Raw genomic sequence first — 20638 nt, forward strand, 5'->3', positions numbered from 1 at the left:
ACCTTAAAATAAGAGAAGTGGAGGAAAAATTGGGAAGAGAAATGAGAATGATGGAAGAAAATTATGAAAGGAGAGTCAATAGCCTGACTGAGGATAATAACACCTTAAAAAATAGACTAACTCAAATAGCAAAAAGAGGCTCAAAAAGGCAACGAGGAGAAGAATGCCTTAAAAAGCCGAATTTGCCAGATGGAAAAAGAACCTCAAAAGCTCACTGAGCAGAATCATTCCTTCAGAATTAGATTGAAGCAAATGGAAGCTAGTGACTTTATGAGAAATCAAGATGCTGTTAAACAGATCCAAACAAATGAAAGAATAGAAGGCAATGTGAAATATCTCATTGGAAAAACCACTGACCTGGAAAATGGATCCAGGAGAGATAACTTAAAAATTATTGGACTACCTAAAAGCCATGATCAAAGAAAGAACCTAGAAATCATCCTCTAAGAAATTCTCAAGGAAAGCTGCCCTGATGGTTTTAGAACCAGAGGGCAAAATAGAGGTTGAAAGAATCCACCGATCACCTCTTGAAAAAGATCCCCAAAAGAAAACTCCTAGGAATATTATAGCCAGGTTCTGAAATTCCCAGATCAAGGAGAAAATATTATAAACAGCCAGGGAGAAACAATTTGAATATTGTGGAAACACAATCAGGATAACACAGGATCTGGCAGCTTCTATACTGAGGGATTGAAGGGCCTGGAATAGGATATTCCGAAGGGCAGAGGAGCTGGGATTAAAACCAAGAATCATCTACCCAGAAAAACTGAGTATCATTTTTCAGGGGAAAATATGATAATTCAGAGGAATAGAGGGCTTTCAAGTATTCTTGATGAAAAAACCAGAGTTGAATAGAAAATTTGACATTCAGATACAAGAAGCAAGAGAAGCTTGAGAAGGCAAACAGGGAAAAGAAATCATAAGGAACTTATCAAAGTTGAACTATTAACATTCCTACATGGAAAAACTATAATTGTAACTGATGAAACTTTTCTCAGTATGAAAATAGTTGAAGGGAATATATATATATGTATATATATATGTATGTATATATATATATATGTCTATATCAGAGGGTATACAGGTATATGAATACATATGTGAATGTATGTATATATGTTTACAGGTATACATAGATAGAGGGCACAGGACCAATTTAATAGGAAGGGATGATACTTAAAAGGTGAAATTAAGGGGTGAGAGAGGGATATAATGAGAGGAAATGGGGAGAGACAGAATGGGGTAAACTATCTCATACAGAAGAGGCAAGGGAAAATGGTTACAATGGAGGGGAAGAACAGGAAGGCAAAAAGGCAAAACCTTATTCTCATTGAATTTGGCTCAGGGAGGTAATGACATACACACTAAATAGGGTATCTTACCCTGCAGGAGAGTAGGGGGAAAGGGGATGAGAGGGGGGATGATGGAATGGAAGACAGGCTGCGGGGGGAGGAAAGTTGGAAGCACCCACTTTTGAAAAGGGACAGGATCAAAGTAGAGAATAGAACAAGTGGGTGGTGGGATGGGAGGGAGGGAAATATAGTCAGTCTTTTACAATATATCTACTATGGTAGTGTTTTGCATAGCTACACATGTACAATCTATATTGAATTGCTTATTCCAGTAAGGGTGGGTGACAAGGGAAGAAGGGAATGAATCTGGAATTCAAGGTTTTAAAATCAAATGTTTAAAAATCTATAAATACTATTATTAATACTATTTTACGTGTAACTGGGAAATAAGATATACATGCATTGGGGCATAGAGATCCATCATACCCTACTGGAAAAGTCAAAGGGGGTATGGGAGAAGATACGGGAGAGAGCAGATTAGAGGAGGGGATATCCTATGGGACTGCTATTTTGGGGTGGTGAGTAGGGGAAAAACGGGGGAAAAGTTTGTAATTCAAAATCTGGCAGAAATGAATGATGTAAACCAGAAGTTAATAAAGCATTTGAAAAAAAAAAAGGAAATTGAGGGGATGACTATCAATTGGGGAATGGCTGAACAAGCTATGGTATATGATTGTGATGGAATACTATTGTGTTATAAAAAATGATGAGCAGGATGTTTTCAGAAAAACCTATGAAAACTTACATGAACTGATGCAAAGTGAAATGAGCAGAACCAGGAGAACATTATATACGGTAACAGCAATAATACCTATCAACTGGGGAAGTCAAACAGTGTAACAACTGTACATTGTTCAACTGTGAATGATTTAGCTCTTCTCAGCAATACAATGATCCAAGATAATTCCAATGATGAAAAATATTTTTCACCTCCATTTTTATTATAATGACTTGGTCTACCCATGAGTAGTTACTTTTTCTCCAGTTATTAGATATGACTTGATTTGTGTGAAGTATTTTATAATTGTGTTCATATAGTTCTTGAGTTTGTCTTGGCAAGTAGACTTCCAAGTATTTCATATTGTCTGCAATTATTTTAAATGGTATTTCTCTTTCTATCTCTTGCTCCTGAACTTTGTTGTTAATATATAGAAATGCTGATTTATGTGGATTTATTTTACATCCTGCAACTTTGTTAAAGTTGTTCATTTGGGTTGGCTAGGTGGCACAGTGAATAGACTTCCAGGCCCTGGAGTTAGGAAGACCTGAGTTCAAATCTGGCCTCAGACACTTAACACTTACTAGCCGTGTGACCTTGGGCAAGTCACTTAACCCCCAATTGCCCTACCTTCCCCCCTCCAAATACAAAAAGCAAAAAAAAAAAGTTGTTAATTTGATTTGAGTAATTATTTTAAAAGTGATTAGAGGGAAATGTAAAAATTTAGCTGAGTTGTTGCCTGTATTCCTCCATCTTGCTTCCATCTCCTCAAGAGTACAGTTCTTGAAGAAAAGACATTTGATTCTAGCCATGGCTGATTTTCTTTCCTAGGCTAAGTCCTACCACTGCTTAAAGTTCATGAATTACCTCTGTATTAGGTCTTTCTGATAAGGAACTAACATTCTATATACATAGGAAATTGACACAAACATATAAGACCATGAACCATTCTCCAGTGGATAAACTGTCAAAGAATATAAACAAACAGTAATTACAAAAATTGAAAGCCAAATGAAAGATTGTTCCAAGGCATTAATAATAATAATAACGTAGACTTTATACCCAACAAATGGGCAAAGATGAAAAAAGATAGTAATAGCCATGGTTAAAGAGTCTGTTAAGGAAAGGGAACATTAATGAACAGGCAGGCACATCCCCTGTGGAGGTGAGAAACAAAAAGAAAGTTCCCACATACACCAAAAAATTCAAAGCAGCACTTTTTTTGATCTGCTTTTTTGTGTCTACTTTTGATCTGTAGTTCTGTTTGGTTTCAATTCCATAGAACAAGATGCTCCCATCCTGGGCACCTCCTGGTATCCATCCATCTCCTTCCCTCACCCTGACACTTTCCAGCTTCCTTTTGTGTGTTGTCTTCCCCCATTAGATTGTAAACTCCTTGAGGGCAGAGATTATCTTTGTCGTATTGTACCCTTGGTGCTTAGCCCAGTGCCCAACACATAGTATGCACTTAATAAATGTTTATTGAATTTAATTGAATAGCAAAGAACTAAAAACAAAAACAAATGCCTATCAATTGGGGAAACAGCTAAATAAGCTGTTTATATATATATATATGTATATATATATATATTTATATATGTTTATATATAAATAAGCTGTGGTATATGAATATTATTGAGTATTCTAGTGCTATAAGAAATGACAGATATGAAGAATACAGAGGAGCATGGGAGGACTTAAGTAGAACCAGGAAAACAATACACAAAACTACTCTCAAGGTAAATGGAAAGGGAAAAAAATTCAAAAACAAACAACCCTGAAACTGAACACTGTATTTACCAGGCTTGGCAATGAAATATAGCGAAAATTTCCTGTCTTCTCTTCAATGCAAATGGAACATTAAAGATACTATCGGACTTTTAAAGATCTTGATTAGTTTTGCGGAAGCACTTTCTTTTTCTTTTTTATTCTTTTGCCACAAGGTCTTATTCCCTTCCAACTTACCAGGGGCAGAATGCTGTCTTTCAATGTCAGAGTCACATAGCCCATCATCCCCAGATTGCTGTTCCTCAGTGCTGTCAGAGTTACGTAGCTCATCAGCACCAGATTGGATTGTTCTCTCACTTGTCTCCAAATTTGCCCGTTTCTTGAAGAATGGCTCCTTTCCTTGTTCAATATGAGATATCAAGTCTGGTTTGGGAATAGTATAATCTATGCAGAGAGAATGAAGAGGTAGATATTACATTTTTTTTAAAAAGCAATTGGGGTTAAGTAACTTGCTCAAGGTTACACGGTCAGTTATTTTTTGTGTGGGTGCCAAGTATCTGAGGCTGGAACCAATCCAGGGTCTCCCGATGCTGGGGCCGGTGCTCTTACTCACTGCACCACCTGGCTGCCCCAATATTACATTTTGTAAGGACAGTAGTGAAGCAACTTCACAGAAACTACATTTCTCCAAGTTCATTACACTTAAGTGAACTTAAAGGTAGCTAAAGTTGTGCAATGGATAGAGTGCTAGACCTTGAGTCAGGAAGACCTGGGCTCAAATCCAGCTTCATACCCTTATGTCATTTACCTTCTAATTTGTAAGATAGGGACAATAATAGCGTCCACCTCTAAGGGTTGATAAGAGGATAAAATGAGATATGGTAAAGTGCTTTCTAAATGCTGTTATTATTCTTACTTACAAACAATAGGAATAGATGTAGAAAAAATGGACAATTTTGGGATGAATGAGAATATCGTACAAAATCATTATAGGAGGTTTTTTCTGGTTTTGCTTTAGCAAAGAAACCCATCTATCCAAGTTGATAGCAATAAATGGAAATCAGAAAAAATATACATAGAAGAATATACGTGCGTTTGTGCATGAGTGTGTGTTTGTGTGTGTGTGTGTGTGAGAGAGAGAGAGAGAGAGAGAGAGAGAGCGATAATACAGAATGAAGGAGTTCTTCCATAAGGAATTAGGTAACTCAACCCTGAGTCTTAGATGTCAATCATTAGGAAGCTCCCCACAGGAGATAAGTAAGTGCTAATATCATTAATGATGTCATTACGATAGCATTAGTTCTAGCCCAAATGTTCCTGCCCAAGATGTCCCTTACATAGACTTGCATATGGGGTGTGTGGAGTGTACCCAGTCACATCCTAATGTGCAACAGCCCTCTCACCATGATGCTCTGGATCTGGAGCCTTCTAAAAGTTAGGAGAGCACTCCCAGTCTCTGAGGGCTTTTGGATGATTTCGGCAGTCACCATCACTGATACTCCTACCTCCTCCATCCACTTCCCACTTATTCCTATGCCTCCATTTCTCTGGTTCTAGTGTGGAAGGAAGAAGGAGACATATCCAGTGACTTGATCATCTTGCAGGTCTGAAGCCTTCTCAACAATCATCTTCTGAACTCTGCACATCACTGCCTGCCTTGCTTTAGTGAAGCTCAGATTCTGAGTCAGGAACAACAATGTCTGGGTCAGGAGGGAGTTTTGCATTCCTTCTTACACTCCTAAAAGGTTCCTGCCCAGCGATGTCAGGTGGTTGCAGGTAGGTCAGGGAAAAATTGACTAGACATTTTCCTCCCTTTGACTCCTCTGGCCACTTTATTTTCCATGGTTCAGTTCTTTTTTGCTTTTTGGAGGGGGGAAGGTAGGGCAATTGGGATTAAGTGACTTGTCCAAGGTCACAGCTACTTTTTTGCGTTGTGTCTGAGGCTGGATTTGAACTCAGGTCCTTCTGACTCCAGGGCCAGTGCTCTATTCACTATGCCACCTAGCCACCCCAATGATTCAGTTTTTAATACATAGCCCTAAGGCTTCGGTTAGCACAGAGGAGCAAGGAGGAAAAACCTTAAAATTTTAAAGGTTTGCACCTTTGGTTCTGTGTGCTTAAATTTCACTGTTGGTTCTCTTTGGCAAAATAGGGGCTTAGGATGCAGGTTCTAGGTGGAAAGATGCTTTTGTAGGCTAAAGAATATAAGGCTGAAAAGGTTGTTAGGATAAGAGTAAGAATTTGATATTTTTAAAAAGACCCTTTAGAAAGTTTATATTTTTAAAGTAAAATTAAATTTTAAAACTTAAGTTTAATTAAGTTTTAGCTTTAGTTTGCTTAATAAAAGTAATGTCCTACATGATTGAAAATTCAATAAATGTTTGCCTTTTAAACTTTTTAAAAAAATTCTCTGGGGTTACACCCTAATGAAGTATGCCACACACACTAATGGTACCCTGTTAGTTTGAATTCAGCAGTCTACCTCCAAGAGTCGTTTAGATTTTAACTGAATGGTACAGCTAATAATAGATGATTATGATAATTTCAACCTTAAGTGCCAACTATAAATAGTACACTAATTTATGAACTTATAAGCAGAAAGGAATAATGAAGGGTGAAATAAGAAGTTCCCAGAAAAGGGAATAACAAATGAATGTTACTCAAGCTAAGTATGTGAGGTAGTAGAGAGGATATAAAAGAGTTGACAGGATTCTCATCTGTACTCTTATTTGAACTGAGAAAAAAAGGCACCCCTCTTCCCCCCAAAAAAAGAAGAAAGAAAGAGAAAATCACAATTACTTTCAACTAAAGGAGCCTGGGATAGGCCAATATAACAAGAGATGGGTAATAGAATCTGGTTAGGGAGGAGACTGGAATCAAATTAACATAAACAAAATTAAGCACAGAGACCAAGTACTGATCTGAGAAGGCAGGAAAAACAAAAAGCAGAAGTGGGGTGATGTAAAATCAATACAAAAGAATTAAATAAAAAAGCACACAAACTTAAAAATTACAACCTTAAGTATAAATGGGTGTAATGGGAATGCAAATTTGGAAGATCTTCCCTGCCCCTAGGCTAAAGTGCACCAGAAGCCTGGGGTGGGAGGCTTGTTTTTCAGTAGATACTTTTTGATTGGCCAGTGGGTCAATAAGGTTGTTACATTCTCTGAGCCAGGAGAAGGCTATGTAAGCCCTGATGTGAGGCTTTGTTTTGGGGGCTCACTTTGAGAAGTGTTCTGTGATTTGATCTGGATTCTGGGAAGCCGTTGTCCAGAGCTGCCCCCCCGCTTTGAAAAACCCAGATGTTGATTGGGTATGGATGTAATGGTTGGACAGTTTGAAATCTGTCTACTTGATCTGTTCCTGTCTTGATAATTCTGTCTGTATATTCTGAAGTTCGGGGTGCTGACCTCTTTCACCTGAACTAGGTAAACGATATGTTTGATTGATTAAAGTAAGCTTGTTAACCCATTTTGAGTTGCTTTCCTTTAACAAAGCAGATCCAAGAACCTGTGTGAGCAGCAACCCTGAGGATGCTTGGGGTGCTTGCTGCTACAATGGGTTAAACTCCCTGGGAAATGAAAGTAAATAAAATCTAACAATTTGCCATATATAAGAAACACTTTTTAAAAATTTAGACAGAGGGAAAATGAAGGGCTAGAATTTTTTTTTTTTACTATGCACTGAGTCCCCCCCAATCAGAAATTTTATTCATGATTTCAAATAAGATATAAACATCATGTCAAGATAGATAAATATGAAAATAACTTTCTGCTTATACGCTTATCAGGTGATAAGCAAAAGCATTAAGAACACTGAATCTGGAGTCAGAGGAACTCGATTCAAATTCTACCTTTGACAAAACCCATGTGATCTTGGGCAAGTTACTGGCCGGCAAAAGACTGTGCTTCACTCTCAGTCAGGTGAAACAGACCTTTCCTGCTGACCTTCTAAGTTGTCTTTGGCTGGAAAATTATTTCACCCTGTTCTTTTGAGGGCTCTGCTTCTCCAGGAATTGTTTTATGGCATTATTTAAAAGTTTGTGGAGGGGCTTTGGTGAGAGCTCAGGCAAGTTGTTGCTTTTTCTCCACCATCTTGGCTCCACACTTAATTTCCTCAGTCTTAAGGAGGATCAGAGACATCCTTGCTCTGAGAGAGTGAGTCCAGAATATAGCAATACAAAGAAACAATTAGGGTTCAGTTGATGGAGATTAAAGAGAAAGGATAATACTCAGGAGGAAATTGTTCAGTTGTTTCAGTTGTGTCTGATTCTTCATGACCTCATTTAGAGTTTTCTTGGCAAAGATACTGGAATGGATTGCCATTTCCTTCTCCAGCTCTTTTTATAGATGAAGGAACTGAGGCAAACAGGGTTAAAGTAATTTTCCCAGGGTCACATAACTAGTAAGTATCTATGGTCTCATGGAGACTCATCTAAACTCACGGAGAGGTCAAGAGTCTTACCAACCTCTATTCTATATCATTCCTTCATTTTATGGCTAAACTCCTTGAGAAGGACATCTATAATAGTTACCTTTACTTCCTTTCATCTAGTCGTCGTCTTCTTTTTTTTTTGCACTTTTTGGAGGGCAATTGGGGTTAAGTGACTTGCCCAAGGTCACATGGCTAGTAAGTGTTAAGTGTCTGAGGCCAGATTTGAACTCAGGTCCTCCTGACTTCAAGGCCAGTGCTCTACTCACTGCCACCTAGCTGCCCCATCATCTAGTCTTCTTAATTCTTTGCAATCTGACTTCCTACCTCATTATTCAACCTAACCTGTTCTCTTCAAAATCACTAAAATTACTATCTCTTAATTCACAAATCTAATGACCTTTTCTCAATGCTTGTGCTTTTTAAAACTCTGCAGTCTCTGATACTGTCTAGTCATTCTCTTCTCCTTGATATTTTCTTCTCTCTAGGTTTTTGGAATACCTCTTTCTCCTGGTTCTCCTCCTATTTATCTGATTGCTCCTTTTCTGTCTCCTTTGCTGGATTCTCCTCTATATCACACTCTCTAAACATAGGTGTCCCACAGGAATCTGTCCTGGACCTTCTTCTCTTCTCCTATTCTAACGCACTTGGTGATCTCATCAGCTCCCATGGATTTCATTACTATCTCTATGCTAATGATTCTCAGATCTACCTGTTCTGTTCCAAACTCTGCTGACTTTAATCTCACATATCCAACTGTCTTTCAGAAATATTGAACTGGATGTCCAGTAGATATCTTAAACTCAACAAGTCCAAAACAGAATTCACTAACTTTTCCCCTAAGCCCTACTCCACCCACCCCATACCTTTCCCTATTTAACAACACCACCCTCACAGTCCCTCACAATTTAGAAGTAATCCTGGATTTCTCAGTCTCACACCTTTCTCTGCCCATATCCAATCTGTTGCCAAGACTTATCAATTTCACCTTTGCAGCATATCTGGAATAGTTCCCTTCTCTTCTCTGATATTGTCCCCACTTGGTGCAGGCCATCATCACCTCATGCCTTGATTATTACAATAGCATGCTGGTCCTCAGCCTGCTTCAGGTCACTTCCCACTCCAAATCCAGCTTCCATTTATCCACCAAAGCATAGGTCTGGGGACCATCTCCAGTCATCCTGATCTATATCTTGCCACTGGACTCAGATGTCTCTGCAGGAGAGAGTGAGGCTGATGAATTGACACAGTCCTCCCTCACTTAAATCCAATTCATTTGCAAGTCATGGCATCACCTTCCTGATGTCATGGTCCTCTTCAAAAACAAAGGACAAAACATCAAGCTCTGACTACTGATCTCTCTGGCTTCCTTTAAGTCTTAACTAAAATCCTACCTTCTACAGGAAGCCTTTCCCAACTCTTCTTATTCCTGTGCCTTCCTTCTCTTAATTATCTCCTGTTTATACTTATATAGCATATTTTGTATAGATTTGTTTGCATGTGGTCTCCCTCATTAGATTGTAAGCTGCTTGAGGACAGGGACTGTCTTTTGCCTCTTTTTTGTATCCCCAGCACTTAGCATAATACCTAGCACATAATGGGTGCTTAATAAATGTTTATTGATTGATTTTACTAAAATGGCATTCCAATACCATCAGGTAGAAGCAATTCTTTCATCCAGGAGATTAAGACAAATATAAACTGCAGAAAAGAGGGCCTAAAAAGCAGTCAACAAGGATATTCCTTGGAGTCAGGAGCTCCAAGCCAAAGTCTCAAAAACTACTCCTCTTGCCCAAAAGGCTCACAGCTTGGTGCTAGATTCATCTACCTAGGGCAATGGTAATTACAACTGTCTCAGGTGTGTAACACAACTTCCTTACTTTCACTAGTCCTAGTGTTGGGTGTTGTGGAAGGGGGAGAGGAAGAAGAGGGAGGATGACATCATACCTACCACTTCCACCAATATCTTGGTCCACAACATCCTCAAAAATATAACGTATCCAGGGGCGGCCATGTAGCACAGCGAGTAAGTGTCAGGATGACCTGGAGATCGAATCCCGGGCTCAGACACTTAGCATCCACCCAGAAACACCTGACCTTGTAACCTTGAGCAAGTTACTTAAACCCCAATTGCTTAGGGGCGGCCAGGTGGCTCAACGAGTAAGAGCACCAGCTCCAGTGTCGGGATGACCTGGATCAAATCCAGGCTCAGATACTCAGCACCACACCCAGAAATAACTGGCCGTGTAACCTCGAGCAAGTTACTTAACCCCAATTGCTTAAAAAAATATATATATAACATATCCAAATTACAAAGCAAGAAAAAAGATACCTTAGATAACCAAACATCAGAAAGAGAAATCTAGGAAGCCATCTAGGAACAGTTACAAAAACAAACAAAAATTCCTGGTCCAGAGATTTTCTTTTTTTTTTTTTTGAGGGGGGAGGGCAAAGCAATTGGGGTTAAGTGACTTGCCCAAGGTCACATGGCTAGTAAGTGTTAAGTGTCTGAGGCTGGATTTGAACCCAGGTCCTCCTGACTCCAGGGCTGGTGCTCTATTCACTGCATCACCTAGCCACCCCAGTCCAAAGGTTTTCAATGAAAATTCTATCAAATGTTTAAAGAATACTAAATAGCTACACTATTGGAAAAACACACACACACAAACTATTTTAAGTAATTGAGAAAAAATTCGATCTACCAGATCCTTTTTAAGAGATAAAATGCAGTACTAATACCCAAACCAGGATATTAGTACAGAAGAGAAAGGTAAAAATGGACTAAATCAATAGTGTTAAACTGAAATAGAGACTAGAGGACACTAAACAATTTGTAAAGCTCCCTCTGGCTGCCTCTTAGAAAACTGTGGCAGGATGGTATTAGGAAACACCCTGTTTTCTAGAGCTAAGACCCAGCAAGAAAGCTGTGCCCTGAGCTTGGCATAACACCATTCCTTTGTGCTCACCTTTTGGAATTGATGGTCCCTGAGTTGGGTAAGCACCAACAGGCCCAGACACAAAGCCCTGCTATGAACAGACTTTTTGTCACTAGATAACCTTGTTTCACTATTGCTGTTGTGCCTCTCCACTGTTGCTACACTATCACTAGGGGTGAGGGCCCCAGCACATGTGTCTAATCTGCCTCTTTACTTACAAGTCATTTCCCTCACTTTGAAATGAAACATCTGTTTGATTCCTGACTCTCCTATCTCTAACCTGTTCTGTTCAACTCTATAGACTCCATAGTCATCCATAGGTTAGAGGCCTATTTGGTCCAGCTTACATTAATTGGTGTCAGAAGTGGGATTGGACATGAACTGGGCCATTAGATTCTTCAGTTCTTCATGAGGAATGAACTAGGCACCACTAGGGATTTCTATGGAATCCACCCTGCACCCTACCCCCCCTCCCCAAATTTTGTGAGCCCTCCATCCTTCTCCCTGCTCCAATCTAGAGTCTCTGCCTTGATGGAGCTCACCATTCATTGTAATGAAATCTCCAGGGACCCTCCAGTGACCTGGTTTGTTTCAGATCACTCTGGTATGAATATCCTTTTTTAAACTGAACACCTCTGTTGATTGGTCTCTCTGTGTGCCTCTGCTGTGTTATTGTTGGGTGTTTTGTTTTTGTTTTTTACTGCACCTCTGTAAAATTGTAACTGAATGCCTCTTGTCCCTCTGCATGCCTCTGTTGTTATTTAACTACATGCCTCTAGAAAGTTGAAACTGCATGCTTTTGTAACTGTGTGCCTCTGTATGGACTGTGACTGCACACTTTGTTCTGTTTATATTTATCTTGTTGTTTCATCTATGTTTGTGTCTTTGTAAAATATAAAATGTCTGTTTCATGTATAGATTCTATTACCTTGAAAGATTTAAAATGCAGTCAGCCAGAAAACAACTTATAAGAACTATAGCCAAAAAGTTTAGAACACTGGGAAAGATTATTGAACTTTCATACTTGAAGCAATTGTTCTGGTAAGCAGGACTAACTCCCACTTTAGTCTTTCTGTGGGAGATTAGGTAATAAGAAAAATAAGTCAGATAACCAAAGTTTGTAGAGCTGCTAAAAATATCTCTGAATATTTTGGAGGCTTAAAGATTAATCATTTTAAGATTGCAGGGGAGAACTTCTGGGACTCAGGGTAATTCCAGGAACTCACTCATTTCTGTAATAACTTAGTAAGTCTTGGGGTATCGATCTATAGAATATGTTTTAAAGAAAAATGAGGATTAGATTTTATTGAAGTACATGGCAAGATTAATAGCCTCACTGTTTTTGGGCAATGAAGGAAGGCAGCTAGTATGGAAGTAATGCCACAGTGAAGAAGAAAAAAAATTAGGTAAATAGTTTGCACCTTATAGCAATGTCTTGTTAACCCTCCCTTGATATGTCTGACCATGAAAAGAGAAAAGACTGTTTAAACCAAAGATTTATAGAACTCCTCCAGGTCAGAGAGCCTTTCTCATCTCTCATCTGTCATTTCAGATCAGATTCCCCAAAACAGATGTTAAAAAATGCAGGAAAAATGCAGGGAACTTGAATTACATTCTGGTTACAGAAGTTTATTATCTGTATAATCTTAAGCAAGTTATCCTATCTCTGTTTACCCCAGTTTCCTGATCTGTAAAGAGAAAAATAACAATGGTACCCATCTCCCAGGATTTTTTCAAGATCAAAATAATATAATGATTGTAAAATGTTTAACCCAGTCACTGGCATATGTTAAGCACTACATTATTTCTTTAATTGAATGTAATTGTTCCATACCTGATAACTCTAAAGTGTTTTTAAAATGCCAAAGGTAATAAGATTAATGATTTTTAAATGGAATAATTTGGAAATGCAATTGATGTCATCTAAAGTTTTATTTCATGTTTTAAATACATAATATTGTTTGTGTTATTATTATATTTCTAAATTCTCTTATATTGTGAAATTTGAGAGCCCATTGTAACAGAAATTCTGTTAGACAAAACAACTTTTTAATCTGGATGCTGTTACACATGAATTGAACTTTTAAATATTTAATGAGGTGTATTTTGTTATAAAGCAGATAATATATAACAGATTTTCATTTTAAATTCTTGGCTACTATGAAACTGTACAGGGTGGTTTAAAAATGTAGTTTCAACATATTAATGATGAGTCAGCTATCAGGTATTTGATGTATGTCTGAAGCCCCAGAATATGGGGGTAGTTTTATAAGTAAAGGATAAATTAGACATGAGACATCTGGGACTCAAAATGTACTGATTAATGGATATTGAGAATGGGTTACTAGGATACATGGAGACTTGATGTTAATTAATATCAACAGGGGCAGCTAGGTGGCATAGTGAATAGAGCATAGGCCCTGGAGTCAGGACGTCTTAAGTTAAAATCTGACCTCAACACTTAACACAAAAAAACTAGCTGTGTGACCTTGGGCAAGTCACTAAACTCCAATTGCCCTACCTTCCCCCCTGCAAAAAATAATTAATTAATATTAACAGAAGCCCCAGAATATGGGGGTAGTTTTATAAGTAAAGGATAAATTAAATGTTAACTATTAGGGAAACATCAGGAAACATATTCAAGCTCTAAGTTGTGGTTAGTGAAATCTTGCTATTTAAGGTAAAAATTCTTGGGACTACAGTTTACTATTTGGAGTTTTTATTACAGGGATAGTATTATGAATTGTCATGAAGCCAATAGTAGAAAATGGCATTGCTACAGTTTGGGAACTTCCAAAGGTGGATGTCTGTACCTGGGATAAGTTTTTGGGACAACCTTGACATAGTCTAATTGGGATCCTCCTGACTCTATTTCCACATTGTGCTAGTTCCTTTCTTAAAAGGTTGTATCTTCCTGAGCCTTACTTTTTTTTTTAAGCAATTGGGGTTAAGTAACTTGCTCAAGGTCACATGGCCAGGTGTGTCTGGGTACTAAGTATCTGAGCCCGAATTCAATCCCCAGGTCATCCCGACACTGGGGCAGGTGCTCTTACTCGCTGAGCCACCTGGCCGCCCCCTTAATTTTTTTCTTTAAATTCTTTTTTTTTTTAAGCAATTGGGGTTAATGTGGTGCTAAGTATCTGAGCCCAGATTCGATCCCAGGTCATCCCGACTCGGGCCGGTGCTCTTACACACTGTGCCACCTGGCCACCCCCTGAGCCTTACTTTTAACACTCAGTGACTATATGATTGGTTGTCCAGTATAATTCCTGACTGGAATCAAGCAGAACTAAGGGAGCTTCCCCCCCTGTTATGATATATGACATTGTTCTAGTTATATCCCTCTTTTTCTTTTTAAAACAAATTTCTATAATCAAGAAGTTTTATAACTACAATACTAAATCTATTTAAGAATAGATTGATACTGGAACATCTCTGAGTTACTACTTATAATAGAATTAAAGTATGAACATCTTACAATTTTAATCTTTATTTGTGGTCAAACTGATGGAATCCTAATAAAGCTGCCCCTAGCCCCAATATTCTAACTTCATTATAGGCCTGACCCCACTGAACAGCAGGCCCACTGTACCTACCTAACCACCCTCCCGCCAATATCCTAACTTCTTTATATATGCTTCACTGCTCACTGGAACAACAGGTGTATCCCTGAACTCTTAGTTCCCACAGAAACAGTAGGTTTGTCCATGTGATGGGAACCTAGCTACGGCCTCTACTTAGTCACTGCCCCCAGACCCATTCCTACAGAAACAGGTGTGTTCTTGTATTCAATCACAATCACATCATCCATCTAGCCCAAGACAGGACCACAATACCTATCTAACTTGACCAGACAGGACCACAATAGCTAGTCACCTGGAGGGCAGCATGACTAGAATGTTTAACCACTGAACCATAGATGGGACCCCTCCTCCATTACCTAATCCTTTAACAAACCTCTCCTGCCTTTTTAATATTCATGATTTCTGTCATGTAATTACATCTTTATCCTATAAAAATCCATCTTGCTTTCTCTGAAGTTGCTGGTTCCTCTTGGAACTTAGCCCATTTCATGAGAGGAGTCAATATCAATAAATGTCTATACTTGGATTAGAGGTGGTCTGACTCTGAATTCTTTGAGAGGGTTCCACCACAACACATCATGAAATTCCACCAGTTTTTGGGTGGACAGTGCCCCCACTGCAACAGTTTTGGGCATCCCTGGGTTTAAATCAAAACAAAATTATAATATAGGGATGACATCCTCCTAAGGGGGAATTGATTAAACAAAGATGCAATGTAAAAAGTTTTCTAAATGAATGGAATAGTAAATTTTGAGAAAGAAAGGACTGTATGATTGACTTTCAAATTTATTTATCATAGAAATTCAGGCTCTGAGTATGTTTTAGTAATAAGTTCTCAAAATTAGATAAAAATTTTACACATAAATTGTATAGATAATGGTAAAGAAAGTAAAATTATTTTCCCATTATTAAAGTATCTGTCTGATAATTTAAAAGGCAGAACAGCTCATTTTATGATTGGACCCTCATAAATTTTTTTTATTCTTTTTTTCTTTGCAGGGGGAGGTGGGGCTGGAAGGTAGGACAATTGGGGTTCAGTGACTTGCCCAAGGTCACACGGCTAGTTTTGTGTTATGTGTCTGAGGCTGAATTTGAACTCAGGTTTTCCTGACTCCAGGGTTGGTGCTCTATTCACTGTGCCACCTAGCTGCCCCCCCCACCTCATAAAATTTTTAAAGAGTCTTATATTAGGTACAGTATTTAAGTATGGATAGATACAGCAAATGGTATACAAACAAGAAATTCTCTGAAGTTTCAAGACTGAAGAGACAAACTTTAAGTGACTGTACTCAATTACACTAAGTCAGAATTTTATAGGAACCTCTGGATTTGGAACCATAAAAGCAGAGCCCCCTTTAAAGTTGTCCTGAGAAAACGCCTGTTGTTCAAGAAAAGATATCTAGGTACCAGATAGGGACACATGACATCTGGGACTCAAAATGTACTGATTAAATGGATCGATTAAATTAAATTTATTTTGATCAGTAATTTACTGATTAAATTAAAAATGAGAATGGGTCTTGATATTAATTAATTAATTAAAGGAGACTTGATATTAATTAATATAGGTGATAACTATTGTATTTCTTTGATCTTTTGTTTTAAGATGTTTATGTTTAAGTTTTCTTGGGTATGTTGATGACATGTAAATCTCCCTTCTCAAAACTAGTCCATTGTGAACCCTCTAAGTAGTTCAAGCTGTAATGTGACATTAATGTGACCTGATTTAATATAATTTTGCAATTATGCGAATTGTGAGAAAATGTTATTGCGTTGTTTGAAACTAGCCCTGTGTGGCTGGGAAACTGGACTATCTCTATGTGCTATTTAGAGTCCTTTAACCAAGGATGCTGACCAGAAACTCAGATCTAAAGAATGATGCAGGGAGTTTTCTCACAATCGCACATCTCAAGCTAAGGGCCCCTACCAGATTCTTCTGAGTTCTCTTACAGTTCCCAGACTTGTGGGTATGGACTCCTGAATCATCTGAAGAAAGCCCCTACTCCTAAGTGGATGGCAGAACTCTCCAGGGAAGTCAAGGTTTGTCTAGTATAGAGCCAGAAGCAATCAACATCCAGATGAGACAGCAGTCCCAAGATTTCAGATGAGGGCTGAGTATACTGACCTACTTTTTTCTTCTTCTTCTTTTTTGTTGTGTGCCCAAATACCAAGGCCCTAATTCAAGCATGTATTGGCATTTTCTCCTTCTACATTCTTGGCCTCCCTCTCTTTTCTCCTTGCAGACAATGACTAGACAAGAACTATTCAACTCAACATCTTGTCCTGGCCCAACTGGCCTCTCATGGCATCTTGGCTTATACTTGCCTCTCTTTTATTGGTCAGAAGGGTTGGGGTCCCTTCAGATCCCCTCCCTTTGGCTAAAAGGGGGGAAAGTCAAGATATGAAGAAACACCCTGTTTTCCAGAGCTGAGGTCCAACAAACAAGTTGTGCCTTGAGCTTGGCATAACAATAATCCTTTGAGTTCACCTTTTGGAACTGATGGTCCTTGAGCTTGGGCAAGGACTAGCAGGCCAGGACACGAAGCCCTGCTATGAACTGACTTTTTGTCACTAGACAACCATGCCTCACTGTTGCTGTTGTACCTTACTACTGTTGCTACACTACACCGTTTGACTCTTTTGCTAGCCACAAGTACATAAATCAAGGTTCAGCTTTACTGCTTTGGGTCCTCCCACTGGAGCTAATACTTGGCCTGGCTACTACCTGACAAGCTTACTGTGAAGATCAAATTATATACATGAGATCCCATTGAAAACCATGAATTAATATAAAGTATGATTTTTATCATCATTTTTAGATGGGTTCATCAAGAAAACAAGTATTTCATTTCCATGTGTCTATCTGCATCTATAGTTTGGCTAGAGAAACAATGCATACACATCATTTCTCATTGTAGACTGGAAACTCCTTGAGAGGAAGGACAATGCCCAATTCATCTTTGTATACTCTACAACTAGTATAGTGCCTTACACATTGTTAATAATCAAAATGTTTGCTAAATGAACTATCTAGAAGTATTTGATTACATTAAGAGTCACTCTCAAAGTGTATAATAAACCTATCTTACCCAAAGAAATCAAGGTTTCATAATTAGTCCTCATCACGTGCTTATAAAGTTCTTTCTGAGACCATTCCAGTTTCTTCCACTCATTCTTTGAGAAATATACAGCCACATCATCAAATGTCACAGACACCTAGGATCACAAATATAACATTAAGTAACATTCATATATCACTATGCACCAGACACAGCGAAATGTTTCACAATTGTCCACAATTTGATTCTCACAACCCTGAAGAGGTAGGTGCTATTATTATCCCCATTTTACAGATAAGGGAAGAGACAAAAAAAGGTTAAGTGACTTGCCTAGGGTCATTTGGCTAGAAAGTGTGGCTAAGTTACATTTGTACTCAGGTCTTCCTGACTCCAGGCCTAACCTCTAACCATTACACCACCTATCTACCTCTTCTTTTCATGGTACTTTTTACAAAGACCTATCAAGACTACCCCCATCAGAAAAGGTATTACAAAGCAGTTTCTTCTCATTGTATATTTTAGCATCTTAAAAATGGTCTTGATTTCACCATTCCAGCATACCACTTGAGGAGATACATCTAAGACATTTGGGGATCTTTTCCCAATTGCAAAAACACCCAGAACAAATTCGGATTTAGATTCTCATTCTTTTCTCTCTGTCTCAGACACACACACACACACACACACACAAACACACACACAGAGTCATAAAAGGTCCCTTAGGTGACTAAAAAATAGACCTATTGCTATTCAGAGCCTTAGGAGAAGAGAATTAGAAAAATAAAATTATCTCATCAGAACTACAACAGCTTCTCACCACTAAGTGGTAAAATTTCTATGGGCATTTAATAAATGCTTATTGATTGATTGACCCAGGCTCAAGATAGTCCTCTGTTCCATCTTCCTGTGCCTCTGCCATATTTAAAAATTATAAATGAAGGCCTTTCCTTTAAAATAGAGTACTACATTTTCAAGATTCATTTTTATGTATACTTCTCAGTGTTTATTTTCATTATTTGACTTAAGTATTCCAAGGGAACACCTAGAGAATACATCTTTCAAAAAAGCATAGGACCTTTTCCCAACTGCAACTAAAATGTTGGCAGCAAGTATTGATGGCAAAGCAGTCATGCTGCCCAAAATAGGACCCAGGAGGATTGACAGAAACACAGGCCCTTTAGTGTGTAAAGCCTTGACTAAAGAGTATTAGAGGTACAGTGATCTCAGCAGTACCACCACACGTTCACAACACTAAGTGACAGTTGTAATAAAAAAGTATGGTTTCAAAATATCCATCTTCTTAAAACTCATTAATGTGCTCCTTATATGTAAAACATGCCTAATATCTTACCTGGAAAGATATGATCAATCATCATTAATCTGTCCCTAAAGAAGAGGGAAATTAATAATAAATCCATCATTTACCAAGGAAAGAATTCACCAATTTGGAAGAAATGAAGCTGTTTTCATGGCTTATGTGAAACTAGTTCTAGTTTCCCTGGTTAAACACACACACACACACACACACACACACAGAGTGCAAAATCAGCCCTTTTGGGACATGAAAGCAGTAATACAGGCCTAAGAGGAAAATCTCGGCCAGTTTACCATTTGTGAAATGAGAATAAGGGGAAGGCTGGTAGGAGAGGCAGAACTCCTGTCAAAAAGGAAAGTAAGATTAAATGGTAAGATTAAGTAGTCGATTTGTGTAGTGCACAAAGATGCTTGTATTTTTCTTATGTAAAGTGTTACAGTAACTGGCAAATAGTTGCTCCCAAGGTTTAAACCTATGGTATAAGTAAGTTTCCCATGACCAGAATTTCTGTTAAAATAATCTTTCTTATCATAGAACTGGATAATATATGTGATGAACCTAGTGAACTTTAAAGTACTAGATGAATGTTAGCTATTATTATCCTCATTCCCTATAAAGGGAAATTTGGCCCTACCATCCAGGCTGTCTTGAGATCACTGTGTAAACAGGGGTGGACAGAGAGCCTAAAGACCGTGGTTCTGGTCTGAGCTTTGCCCCCAAAAGCTGAGCTAAAAGAGGGTTCATCTCTTCTGGGCCTCAGTTTCACAACTGTTAACATGCATGGCTTGGACCAGAACAGACTTCATGTCTGTTGCCTGGATTGTCAAGATGCACCCACACACACCATGACAAGGCAGTAAGTGTCCCTCATATTGCCGCTTTCTCCCAGTTTCCAATTACGAAGGCTCCCCTCATTCACCTACGCCTGAGCAAAGTTAGAGTCGGGGTCTGTCCCAGAACCCAGTCTCTTCCTCACTGCGCGTATCCTGGGGAGGTGGGGGTTGCGGGAAAGGATCTCTCACCTTAACAGGAGTCGCCTTGGCCATGGTTTTTCGTCCTGCTTCCCGAGTCTAAGGACGCTGCAGCTTCTCCCCCTACCTCCCCTCTCCTGCCCAGCCCTCCCTCCAAGACTGGGCAGAGAGGAATCAGACAAGCTGAACCATTCTCCGCCCACGCTCCCTCCTCCCCCCTGCAATGCGGTCTGCTGTCAGCGGGGAGGGCGCAGAGTCCGGAGCCGCAGAGGCTGGTGGCGATGCCGGGTCTCCAGTGGGAGTCGAACTGGTGTCCGGCCCGCGCTGAGGCCCCCGGGCTGGGCTGCGCTGCGCTGCTGTGCTCTCGCAAACCCCTTCCCCCAAGATCTGGCTCTGGCTCTGGCTCCCGCTTGCGCTCTGCCTGAATCCTCAACACCTGCACCCGGAATCAGACCTCAGTTGTCTCCTGCTGCCCACGACAGCTGTTGCTGGGCCCACGCGGTGCATCCTGGGACTCTTGCTTCTTTCTCACCCACCCCCAACT

The 20638-nt window shown here is 39.2% G+C and overlaps 1 protein-coding gene across 1 annotated transcript in view; it reads right to left on the reverse strand.

Annotated features, from left to right (window-relative positions):
• The window catches only part of LOC138156616 (zinc finger protein 425-like), a 30064-nt gene extending 9426 nt beyond the window's left edge, over positions 1 to 20638 (reverse strand). The window contains exons 1-3 of the mRNA XM_069082026.1: positions 20146 to 20638; positions 17839 to 17965; positions 4036 to 4242 (exon numbers count right to left, since the gene is read on the reverse strand). Coding sequence (XP_068938127.1) covers positions 4036 to 4242; positions 17839 to 17965; positions 20146 to 20169 — 358 coding nt within the window. The 5' untranslated portion in view covers positions 20170 to 20638. The remainder of the gene's footprint in view (positions 1 to 4035; positions 4243 to 17838; positions 17966 to 20145) is intronic.

This window comes from Petaurus breviceps, unplaced genomic scaffold (assembly GCF_028583685.1).
Source record: "Petaurus breviceps papuanus isolate PSGF00001 unplaced genomic scaffold, PetGlider_PUasm1.0 110, whole genome shotgun sequence".
Classification (NCBI taxonomy): domain Eukaryota; kingdom Metazoa; phylum Chordata; class Mammalia; order Diprotodontia; family Petauridae; genus Petaurus; species Petaurus breviceps.